Source organism: Medicago truncatula, chromosome 5, assembly GCF_003473485.1.
Source record: "Medicago truncatula cultivar Jemalong A17 chromosome 5, MtrunA17r5.0-ANR, whole genome shotgun sequence".
NCBI lineage: Eukaryota > Viridiplantae > Streptophyta > Magnoliopsida > Fabales > Fabaceae > Medicago > Medicago truncatula.
Window position 1 is genome coordinate 39,441,691 of NC_053046.1, and position 12,356 is coordinate 39,454,046.

Below are 12,356 nucleotides of genomic sequence, written 5' to 3' on the forward strand. Positions count from 1 at the left end.
ATAAAAACTCGAATGATCTAACTAGATATCGTTGAATATAAAAGGTTTCTGATCCCACAAATAAAAAGAGTAGTTAAGATGTGTTACTTGTTCAAAACATCCTTAAACAAGAACCATGTTTTAAATAACTTATCTATATCCTACAAAATTTAATCAAAAAATTGAAGGGTACATATCAATCAATCAACATAAAAATTAGAGATAAAAAATTACATAAATTTTTTAGAAAAAATAAAAACAAAATTTAAAAAATTCATAGAATGATAAACTTATTTTAATTTAATCAAATAGAAGCACCATCGCTTTCAACATCGTACTACTTTTCCAAATTATTTCTCATGATAGAAAAATACTAATTTCATTTCTGATCAGACACAACAAACAATACAATCATCAAAATCCAACGTTTCTGTCTGAATTCAACACACTCAAATTTTGCTGCAACGTTCCTGTTCTGTTCTGTGTTTTTCTTCCACTTGATTTGCTCGAAATTCGAGTTTGATTTGAAGACACCCCACCAAAAAAATCCATACTTTAATGGGTTTCTTCCTCTAACTTGTTCAGATTATTGGGTTTCAGATCCTATTTCTTCTCCTTCAGGTCATAATTACTCGTTCCTCTTCTTTTTTATGTTCATGGATTTCTGTGTAATTTTTAATTTTTTTCACACAATGAATGATTTTGATTAATGGGGTTGATCATGATTTGTGGTATTTCCTAAAAAGGTTAAAACTTGGTGGAAAAAAATGTACAAAAATGGAAAATTTGTATTCAATTGTTCAATGTGAGTAGTTTTTGTCATGATTTTGCCCAGCTGATGTAACACAACATGGGGCTTGCAATAAGGTTGTATTGAGTGTTAGGTTTGTTGGAAAAAGTATGTGAATTTGTTTAAGAAAAAAAAAGAAAAAAGAATCTAGGCTTTGGACTTGGAAGTGTGGTGCTTTGCAAGTCTTAGGTTCGAATCCCCAGGTGCCAACAATTCTTGTGTTGGGCCATTCCATACAGAGCTATTGGCCCCGGCTAGGGAACGATGGGATTTGTCCCCCGGATTAGTCGGTCTTTGGGCGGGATACTTAGTTTCCAAACAAAAAAAAAATCTAGTCAATGATTTTTTTTTTTTTTTTTTTGGGAAAGTAAGTTGTTCTAGGGCTTGTGGTTTGGTTGGTGATGATTTTGATAAAGCACTGACTGTGATGATGACAGGTTTCGTGTTGAAATGAAAGTGTGTTGAATGGGGATTCAAACAATGGGTTCTCAAAGTAATGGGCAACAGTCTCATTTACAGGCTAATCAGTTAGTTAAGCAAAATTCATGGTATGGTCTAACTCTTGATGAGGTTAATAGTCTACTAGGAGATTTGGGGAAGCCGTTAGGGAGCATGAATCTTGACGAGCTTCTTCAGAATGTGTGGACTGCTGAAGGAAATAAGGTTGTAGGGATGGAGAGTGAGCAGGTTTCGTCATCGTCTTCTCTTCAACGGCAGGCTAGTATGACGTTGGCTCGTGCTTTGAGTGGGAAGACGGTGGATGATGTATGGAGAGAAATCCAGCTAGGTCAGAAGAAACAATATGGAGACGACGTGAAAGTCGAGGATAGGGAAATGAGTCTTGGTGGTACGACTTTGGAAGATTTTTTAGTGCAAGCAGGGCTTTTTGCTGGAGCTTCTACTAGTCCGACGGTGGGGTTGGATGCAATGGATACCGCTATTCCTCAAAGCTTTCAACCGAATACAAGCTTGGTATCCTCTTCTTCAATTAGTAGTTTGTCAGATGCAAAACCAGGTCGCAAAAGGGATGCTCCGGATGCATATGAGAAGGCTTTGGAAAGGAGGCTGAGAAGGAAAATCAAGAATAGGGAATCTGCCGCTCGTTCACGTGCAAGAAAACAGGTTTGACCTTTATGCGTTATGTAAAGTAATAAGCTTAAATTGATTGTATCGGTCTATTCATCATTTTCCTTAGTTGGAATATATTTGTTTTGTCACTTATAAATGTTTGATGGTGCAGGCTTATCATAATGAACTGGTTACCAAGGTTACACTGCTAGAACAACAAAATATGCAGCTCAAGAAAGAGAAGGTGAAAGATCTCATCCATTTTTCCTCCACTTAGCGTTTGCTGTTTGTTGAGTTTATGAGTGTGTCTAGAGACTGTTAATTATCTTTTCGTAGACGCTCTGTTATTTTGTAGCTCAAGCTAGTTTGTCTGTTGTGCGAGCACTTTCTCATTCATGTGAAGGTGTACGATTTACTTAAAATTTGTTGAAATCTGAAAGACTTTTAGTGTATGAATGATTAATATCACCGACATTAAGAAATCAGAATCACAGTGTGAGGTAATATTCTATTTATAGGAAAAGAATTACTAATAAAAAAATGTGAACTCGATTCATTGGGTGTGAGGATGAAATATTCTTAATAAATGAAAAAAATCGCAACAGTAAAACATAATAAAAATAAAACTAAAGGATAAGGAAACTAGGAATAAAGCAGAAACGGCCAATTCCTTCAGACCTTCCCAAATATGGACTGAGTGACAGAGTGAAGCTAAGAACATTTAACAATTAAAAGCTAGAACCACTCTAAGGTTAGAGGTACACTCCATGTGCTAAGTGAGCATGTTAACTTTTTACCATGAAAAATAGAAACAGAGAAAAAATTCCTTACAGCAATTTAAGAAGTATGAATGAATTGTTCTAAGCTTCACAATGTTGATTCTAAACCGTTCTATATAAGGCCTGTAAAAATCATGCGTTTGTGTTGTAAATTCACTTCATTTATACATAAATAAATCCCTTTTCTGTATATTTTGTAGTGAATAATATGATATTTTCCCAGCATTCCTTTTTTCGGGGCATAATACATTGACAAATTTTTGCTTGTTTCCATTATTATGTATTTTGCATTACTGAATGAATCATCTTTCTTCATTTCTTTTTGTACATTATATGTTGATGAAATGTTCTAATGTCATGCTTTACTGTATGTTAGCATTTAGTAGAGTACCTTATGATTTGATCCTCCGAGTCTTGTACTGTATTCTATAAAGGACCAATTACTTTATAGCCTGGGCATGTTTGTCCTAACCAATGGTTTTCGTTCATGATGAGTTTTGTGGCTTCATGCTCTACAATTATGATTTGTATCCTTTTTGTACGGCTTCCTTCCGTAGGCATCTTTGTTTTCTTTATAAATCAATAATCTGACCTGGAAATTTCCATGATGTTTGTCCATGGCTCAAGGTCCGCCGCAGTTGTTTCACAAATGTAGTGCATCTCAACATTTGAATTGTTTTTTTTTCTTCCCTATGTTAAACTAATTTATAAAGACAAGTTTAAACATTTTCAGCTGTTAGATTCTTAATTCTGGTGGATTTGTTTTCGCTTCTCCACACCCTGGATATTTTTTTCACCCAATGTATTTCAGCTGTCATTCAATTTGGATAAGCTGCATTGAAAAGGCTTTGCATAAAGAAAAAACTTGTTTTTAACTAGTGATCTAACAACTATCTGAAATGTAACTTCAATCGTATCTTGGTGTTTTTCTGCTACTCGTCGTTTGCCTAATCAATCAACATTTGTAAATTGTTTTTCTTTTACAATTCACTGTCAATGTATTAATTATTATGGTAATGATGCTGAAATATGATTTGATAGTGTTATCCTAATATGGTGAAATATCAATGAAATGTTTTATTTTGGAGTAGCATTGATGAGAGAGAGGATACCTTTATTACATATTAAGTAGGCAGTAAAAATGATTAGTTTTGTCTTTTAGGTAGTTTGTCGTTGGGACTTTAAGTTGTCCCGCAATCCCATAGCTTGCGGAAAAATGATTTTGGGTTTTTGTGTTGTAGCTAATCCCTCATTTTATCTTGTTTTATGACTGTTTTTTAAATAAAACACAGAACACTGACTTTTGTTTGTGTTGTCTGGTCCCTTTAGTTTTTTATCAGATGCACCCATAGTAAAAATGAATGCTTTGCGAGCTAGTGAAATGTCAGTGCTGTTTGTTGTTTAGGCTCTTGTCGTTTGTAACTTAAGTAGAGTTGCATAAAGGTTTGCATTTTGGGTAATATTTTGACTACAATCATGATTGATACATCGTTTTGTACATGTTTTTCAAAGGCATAAATAACAAGTGAAGTTTATTTAAGTACTATAAAACTGAATTCTTTGTTAATTATTGCAAGATTTTCTTGAACCGTGTCATGCTGCAATCGAAAATTCCTAATATATTGTGTATTCTTTCCCTTGTACAGGAGTTTGAGCAGGGGCTACAACCTGAATCATCACCTGAACCTAAATACCGTCTTCGAAGAATAAGTTCTGCCATTTTCTGACAAGTGACCAGCAGTGAAGTTTCCTCGTTCCCCATATTCACGGATTTATGTTGAAGTGTCCTGGATAAAGAGATCATAACTTCATTGCACGGTGTTGCTGCCCCTGGTGTGCTTTCACTACAGTAGTAGCTTGTTCAATCTGCATCTATATTAACTAACTAAAGGGTACATATTAGCTAAGGTTTGATGTTCATAGGCTTCAGGAAAGATTTGAGTCTCGTGGTGGAAGCATTACATGTTTGTGTAAGAATTAAGATTGCCTTTGTAAGCTGAGGTGATTATTAGGGAGTCTAGTTCTTGATAAGGCGATTAACTTCCAAAGAAACTGAAATTAAGTAGGTCTTATTAGGATTTTTAAAGTGAAGGATTGTAATAGATAGTTAATCATCATGATTCAGTTATGAAAAAGTTGGTGTGCTGTGTAGAGAATTTTTCTAGAAAATTAAATAGCGAAAGCAAAATTAGTCTTAGTTATTGTTGGATGTCGACCGAGTTGGTAAAAAGTTGACTCTTTGATCAAGGTAGCTCCTTAGATTTTTGATGCCCTTGGCGAATAAATAAAGTGCTTTTTTAATTATTCAAATATCTTTCTTCTTGAATAAACTAGTTGGATATGAAACTAATTATTGATAATAGAAAGATAATTTTTTTTTAAAGGATTTTATTACATCCAATTGACTATAGATAAGAATAAAGATTATCTATAGTATCATGAGTGCTAGAGAAGTAATTATGAAAGGAAGTAAATGGAGAATTGGAAATGGAGAAAAAGTTTGGATCTAGCATGATAACTGGCTTCCGAGTAAGGGCAGCACAATAGTTCAAAGTCGGACTGGGACACTTCAACAAGATGCCTATGTCAGCGCGCTTATTGACCAAGACACTAAACAGTGGAATAGAGACTCAGTCTTCACCAATTTTAATTCATTTGAGTCAAGACTCATTGTTAGTATTCCTCTATCGTGTAGGCTCCCTGAAGATTCCTTGGTTTGGCCTGGAGAAAAGGACGGGAAATACTCCGTGCGTTCAGCTTATCATTTATTATGGGATGAAAGGAAGAACAGTTTACAAGGATCATCTCATGACCCCCATGAAAAGTTGTGGAGAGAAATATGGTGGGTGAATCTTCCTAATAGAGTCAAGAGCTTCATTTGGCGGCTGTAAAAAAACATCCTACCTACAAGAGCAAATTTGTGCAAGAAAGGAATTAAAATTGAACCGTTATGCCCAATGTGCAATTCTGCCACTGAAACAATTCAACATCTTTTCATGGAATGTAATTTTAAGCTTACATGGTTCTCATCTAGCCTTGGGATCCATGTGCCTTCAACACTTGATTTAAATAGTTGGCTGTTAGGTTGGTTGGAAAAGAAAGATATGTTAGGTTCACAATTATTTTGCACTACTATGTGGAAAATGTGGTTTTATCGATATGAAATTAATGGTGAAGATGATTTAACAGAAAGAGGAATGCTAACAATCTAATAGATTTTAACTAGTGTGAGAATTGACGTCAATAAAAAATTCAATAGTTAAATAGATGTAATATTTTACTGTTTGATAGAACCTGAAGGTCATCATCGACTTTGAAAATATCATAACATCAACCAAATTGAAAATATGATCTCTTCAGTTTCAGACCCTAAAAGTTGCCCTTGGCAGCACCTTCCACCCGTTCGTTTATATACCAATGCCGTTTATCTTCCACCTGACTATTTGAAGATAATTTTTTATTAATTTTGCATGTCTGAGTGAGAAGCAAGAATAACATGAGAACTAAGCAGGTCACTGAAGAGAAACTATATGATTATTTGTATCCTACATTGTCAACATTTTTGGGTTGTGCATTTTAAATATGTGTTAAACCATCTCACTCTTTAAGTTAGCTTTTGAAAACGAGATCGAAGTCTATTTAACAACAATAACATCGTATCAACCTCATCGTTTCTCATAAATTTTCAATTTGAATAATGAATAGAACTAATGGATTGACACTGTACTACCTACAGGTGACATGGAAAGTCACTTTCAAGTTTTATCCTTACACTTTGGATCATACTCCCAAACACATTACAGCAAGGCATAAAAAGTTTTTAAGAACTCTCTTAAATATGTTTTTGTATCATAGTTGAACTTGAACTAGTTGGTTTACAAAATTGTTTATATTTGTATAATCTGATAATTATTAATGTAGAAGTTGGGGAACAATTAATCTGTGTAGCATACACCGCTATATACAATTAATTGTTACCAAAGCAAAGCATATTTTATTCCGCTTGAAGTTAGAAGTTGTAACTTTTGAATTTTGATTATAGAATTGATTCTCATACATATGTTTAAAGTTCAACTCACCTTTTAGATGAATGTGTCCAAAAACAAATCACTTTTATTTAGAATTGCGTTTAACCAAAATCAATTCTACAAAATCAATTTTATCAAAATCAATTCTCATACACAACCAAACACACGCGTATGTATATTTTTTCGGGGGTGAATGATCAATTCTTTAGGTGAGATGAGCAATTTTCTATACGGTGGGCACGGGTCTGAAAAATGACTGCCTAATGGACTCTGTTCTGAAAATTAAATTATAAATGATAAAAGGAACATCATTCATCCATTGTTTGTTTGAGTGTCCTGTATCTTATCGTAATATTGTCTTCCTCTTATTATTTATTGGGTTAATTAAGTTTTTAGTCTCTATAAATATTTGCAGTTTTGTTTTTAGTCCCTACAAAATTTTCCGTTTGTGTTTTTAGTCCATGTTAAATTAAATGTTGTTTAATCATGCTTAAAATTTTAATTTTTTTTAATAATTTTTCACATACTTGTTTAAAATATTATAAAACGTTCCTCCGCAATAACTTAGCTCAAAATTTTATTTTTAAGTCCAAATTTTGGTTAGCTTTATTTTGAATTTTTTGCGTTTAAAAAAATTGTATTTAATTCATTACATGTTAAAAATTCTATTTTTTTTTTATGAAAGCGATTATTATAATGTTCTTAACATGTCTGTTAAAAATCATTTAAAAATATAAAAGTTTATATATAATTAAACAAATTTTAATTTAAGAGGGACAAACACATACTTTTAGTTTTTGTAAAATTAAAATTTGCTTAATTGTACTTAAACTTTTAAATTTTCAACATATTTTTTACATATTTATTAAGAACATTATACAAAGTTCCTCCGCAAAAAAGTAGCTCAAAATTTTATTATTAGATCCAAATTTTCATTAGTACAATCTTCAAAATTTGACTTTTTAGAAAAATTCATATTTAATTCATTACATGTTAAAAAAAATAAAAGATTTTATAAAAGAGTGTCTTACGATGTTATGAACATATCAAAATCTTTCAAAAATTTAGAAATTTAAAAATAATTAAACAAATTTTAATTGAACACCGCTAAAAACACTAACAGAAAATTTTGTAGAAACTTAAAAGACGTGATTTATTTGTATAGCACTAAAAACAAAACTGCATGCAATATTTATATTGACCAAAAGCTTACTTAACCCTTATTTATTTATCGAGAGAGAACAACAACAACACCAACAAAATCTATCGAACCAAGTTTTAAACAAACGAAGCTAATCTCTCTCCACCGGCGGCAATGAAATTGAAAAGGCAGAGGAGAAGTTGCTTCCCGGCAACGAAGCTAATCTCTCTCCAACCGTCCCTTTCATACCTCGTCTCTTCCGTAGATTCACCAACCTCACCTCCCTCGACTTTTCACACTTTTACGGTGACCTCGACGATCTTCTCATCCAAATATCTTCTTTGAAGTTGAACCATCTGACATCTCTCAATCTCTCCAATCAATCCACCATTCCCGCAATCGGCTTGCAAGCTTTTTCTTTTTCCTCCTCCTACTCCTCTACAATTACCACTCTCACTTGTTCCAATACCATTCCTGATCTCAAGCTCATTGCAGATTGTTTTCCTTTCCTCGAACAACTTGATCTCAGTAACCCTTCAAATTTCCAAGTGGTTGAGGAGGAGGAGGAGCTTCTTTCGGTTGTCGCAGCACTTTTCAAACTCCTTCGTAAGGTTAATCTCTCTCGTCATTACTATGTCAACGACGAATTCATTTTCCAGCTGTTTACCAACTGTAAGTTTCTCAAAGAAGCCATCCTAATAGACTGTTATTGCATTACCAACCACTGTATTGCCTCTGCTCTACGTCTGAGACCTGACTTGAACTCTTTATCCCACTCCCCTTCACTCATGTCCAAAGCACAACCAACGTTTGTTACTTCTCATTTCATCGACTCCTTGACCAGTTTAAAGGCTTTGACTTGTCTTGATTTGTCCTGCTGGCACATCTCCGATCACTTCCTTTCCTCTATTGCAATGCAAAGTCTTCCTTTGACGAGCCTTGGCCTCGGATATTGCACCGGCTACACTTTCTCTGGAATCTTGCTTTTTTTTATCCTACTGTCCACGTATACAACATTTGGACCTTCAAGAAACTGATTTTCTCACTGATCACCATGTTGCCGAGTTGTCTTTGTTTCTTCCTCATCTGGTGTCTATAAACCTTAGTTATTGTACTAACCTCTCATATTCTGCTTTTTTTGCACTCGTTAGGAACTGTCCTTCACTTAGTGAGGTCAATCTCAGATTCGCATGTATAGGGAACAAAGTCATGGCCTCCACTCACAACTCGGATTCTCTTGTTGCATACCCTCAATTCAAGTCTCTCGGTTTGTCCAACAATTTTCGTTTACAAGATGAAAACCTCATACTATATGCTTCCATTTTCCCCAGTCTGCAATTTCTTAATTTGAATCGTTGCTCTCGCATAACCGACCAATCTGTTGCTCAGATTTTAAAGAGATGCCGTAAGATTAGACATTTGAACCTAACCAACTGTAAAAGTTTCAAGTCACTTCAAATCAACTTTGAAGTTCCCAACCTTGAGGTGTTGGACTTGACACATACAAGAGTTGATGATGACACACTCTATGTAATCTCAAAGACGTGCCGTGGGCTTTTGAAACTGTCGCTGCAACTTTGTACGAATGTCACCGAGAAGGGAGTGATGCATGTGGTCAAAAACTGCACAAAACTCAGAGAGATCAATTTGGATGATTGTAGTGGAGTCCATGCTAATGTTGTTGCATCCATGGTGTTCTTAAGCCCATCCCTGAGAAAGATAGCTGCTCCACCTGATTTTCCTACGACCGACAGAAATAGGACACTCTTCTTGCGTCATGGATGCCTTCTTGAACTTTGAACCCTGACATGCTCAAGTAGTGGTAGTCGCAGGTTTATCTCACTGGGCACAATAATAAGGTGCAGGGCAAAATGACTCCTAAATTCAAATATGACAATGTATGCCTAACGTTTTTCCCTTTTTCCTCATTATGTAAATGTTCCATGGATTATTGGATCTTTCTCTTCATTAATACCTACATAGTATGTTTTTTATTTTGAAGTTACCCTTTGTCTGATATTGTCTCTTAAAGCTATTTACTAATTCGTGTTTCATTAATTTTAATTGGGTCCAATTACAAGATAAAATCAAATGATGAAATCTATTACTATTATTAGCAACCTTAAGCACCTGGAGTATTCTTGTCATTTTGCATTCCCAAGAACAAGTTCTTGATCTGCTCCATATCAGGGAACTGCTGAGTCAACAATTGGTTAGTGACTTGTTCCAAATTGGTGTTCACCTCTTGGAGAGTTTGGTTGTGTTCATCAACCATTTTCTCCATGGACGTCATACGATTTACCATGGCACTTGCCATTGTAGCGGCAGGTTAGACCAATTGTTAGGAACCTTTCGTTTGGTATAAGAAAGAATTCCTAAAACCGGGTAGAATTGAATAAACAAAGGAGCGATTTTATTGAAAGATAAGGAAAGGATAAAAGAGAATGGGGAGAAAAATCTACTCACAAACTTTACCCTTAGTGTTATCTTATTTATAACATTCTCTATAACAACCTCAACTAACTTCTAATATAATTGCAACTCTTAACTACTTTAACTACTCTAAATTCTCTTTATTCTATAATCCTAAAATTGGGTTAATCACAATGTTAGAGAGAGAGTGAGAGAGAGGATGAGAGTTGAAGCAAACTTAGGGTTAGGGAGAGAAGAAGAGACGTTTTGGGGAAGAAATAAAATTAAGTGTGAAGCGAGTTATAGAAAAATATAAACCCTTAAAATATGCAGTAACCGCAAAATGAAAATATATCCTTATCCTTAATTATTTATTAATTTTGTTAGGTCTGCAACAATTTAACCTAATTTTCTACAGTTCGAAGTCGTTCCAATTTATTTTGATTTTTCAACCAAAACGTGCAAAATTGAAATTTTGTTCCGAGTAAGCGTATACTTACAGGTCAAATTTAGTTCCCTAATTTTGTAGGCATGATAAGAACCTTCACAATGAAATTTTGTAGTTTTTATACGAGATACAAATTAATTATAAATTGTTTAAGAAATTCATAATTATGGGGAATAAAAATTCATAATTAATTTGTCCCTGGTCGAAAAAATTTAATTTATTTATGTAAAGCTATATTTTAACGTGCTAAACATGTATGAAAAAATTTAAACCTCTATATCACATTTTTATACTACGCATATATTATAGGGTAACAAATAAGAAGAAACTCGAATTACAATGCTAGAATATATGTTTTTTTATTTTAGAGGGTCATCTTTCAAACATAGTGTATATCACATGATCAATTTGAACAATTAACCCTTCAAAATAAGAGAGATGAACCTGCCAATAGTGTGCCAAATAAAATTAGGAGGTAAATGTCTTTTCTAACACCTCTTTCTGTGTGAAATTTTTTAGATTTTGCCCAAATTTTTCTTTTTTTAAGTGGGTTAACGAACTATTGGGTTGTACCATGTATAAAGAAAGTGTTGATTGAGCCCGGAAGTGCCCGGAGTCGCCGGGCGGTGAAACCGCCAATGGTTTAATACAAAGGGTCTATTTCGTGCGCATAATATAATAAAGACAAAATATAATAAGAAGTGGGATAATGATTCTTCAAAAAAAAGAAGAAGTGGGATAATGATATGTTATGATAGTGACAAGATATATGCTTATCATATCATGTGTACGGTGCACATATGATATGAAAGATGATAACATTATTTTATGCTATCATATGTTTGGTGTACACTTGATAATTGTTATTGGCAATAAAGATACAAAATATCATGATTTTTTTTCAATAAACAAATTTAAAAAGGAACATTACTACCAAAATTAGAAGGAACCTTGTGGGTATTTCAATTAACGTAATATTTTTTTCTTCAGTCGTAATATGGATTAGGATACATGGAAAGTAACAAAAATAGGGGAAGCACAAAAGCAAAGAAACAAACAGTATTTGTATCGATTGAAGCTATAACGAAGGGAAAACAAAAATTGAATTTGTTGATTTTTTTTTGTTGGTTGCAGGTGTTTAAAAAAAGGTCATGATGATTATATAAATCAAAACGGTAGTGAAGAAACAAAAGAGAAAGGAAAGCTAAAAAATTTATATCTATATAGAAGAAGAAGAAGAAGGTTACACAAAAGATGGAGGAGGCTGGGTTGGGAATCGAAGGAGGGTAAAGAAAATAATACTGCATATATACTCAACCCTATTATGTTTGATTCAACTTGAGATTTCCCTCCTTCAAGAAAGATTCAGTGCAATTACTCTACCTAAAACTACAAGAATTCAATGTTTAATAATTCTGTCCTGTGATTTTGGTTTAGAAGCATAGATTCACTTAATGTTGATTTTGTGCACCATCGTTTCGAACGAATATTTTTTTCTATCTTTTCTTGTAGAACACCTCATTTATGTACCATTTTACGTATTATCATCTCTCTTTACATGTTGTTCTCTGAAGTGTTCTTCTATAAGTCTGTCCTATGATTTTGATGATGTTTGAGACAAATTTCATGACAGAAAGTGACTACTATATCATGTTGGATTTAGTAAAGTCCCACTTCGAACACAATACAACAAAACATCATGTTTATATTT

At 33.7% G+C, this 12,356-nt stretch overlaps 2 protein-coding genes across 3 annotated transcripts; both read left to right on the top strand.

Annotated features, from left to right (window-relative positions):
* Positions 1-302: 302 nt before the first annotated feature.
* On the top strand, positions 303-4,897 carry LOC11421448 (ABSCISIC ACID-INSENSITIVE 5-like protein 6). 2 transcript variants are annotated; one of them, XM_039834511.1, is made up of 4 exons: positions 303-600; positions 1,200-1,891; positions 2,010-2,081; positions 4,263-4,897. In XM_039834511.1, the coding sequence occupies exons 2-4, from the start codon at positions 1,235-1,237 to the stop codon at positions 4,341-4,343; spliced, it is 810 nt and encodes a 269-aa protein (XP_039690445.1). In that variant the 5' UTR covers positions 303-600; positions 1,200-1,234; the 3' UTR covers positions 4,344-4,897. The 2 variants fall into 2 exon arrangements, with proteins under 2 accessions (XP_039690445.1, XP_024640889.1); XM_024785121.2 differs by having other exon boundaries at positions 304-600; positions 1,207-1,891.
* A 4,097-nt stretch (positions 4,898-8,994) lies between these two features.
* On the top strand, positions 8,995-9,585 carry LOC11421449 (F-box/LRR-repeat protein 2). The gene has a single exon (XM_024785017.1). The coding sequence runs from the start codon at positions 8,995-8,997 to the stop codon at positions 9,583-9,585; it is 591 nt and encodes a 196-aa protein (XP_024640785.1).
* The last annotated feature ends 2,771 nt before the right edge of the window (positions 9,586-12,356 follow it).

Coding starts and splice junctions, on each gene's coding strand:
- LOC11421448 (XM_039834511.1), top strand. CDS start 1,235: ATGGGGATTCAAACAATGGGTTCTCAAAGTAATGGGCAACAGTCTCAT. Junction 1,892..2,009: donor GTTCACGTGCAAGAAAACAG/GTTTGACCTTTA, acceptor TTGATGGTGCAG/GCTTATCATAATGAACTGGT. Junction 2,082..4,262: donor TGCAGCTCAAGAAAGAGAAG/GTGAAAGATCTC, acceptor TCCCTTGTACAG/GAGTTTGAGCAGGGGCTACA.
- LOC11421449 (XM_024785017.1), top strand. CDS start 8,995: ATGGCCTCCACTCACAACTCGGATTCTCTTGTTGCATACCCTCAATTC.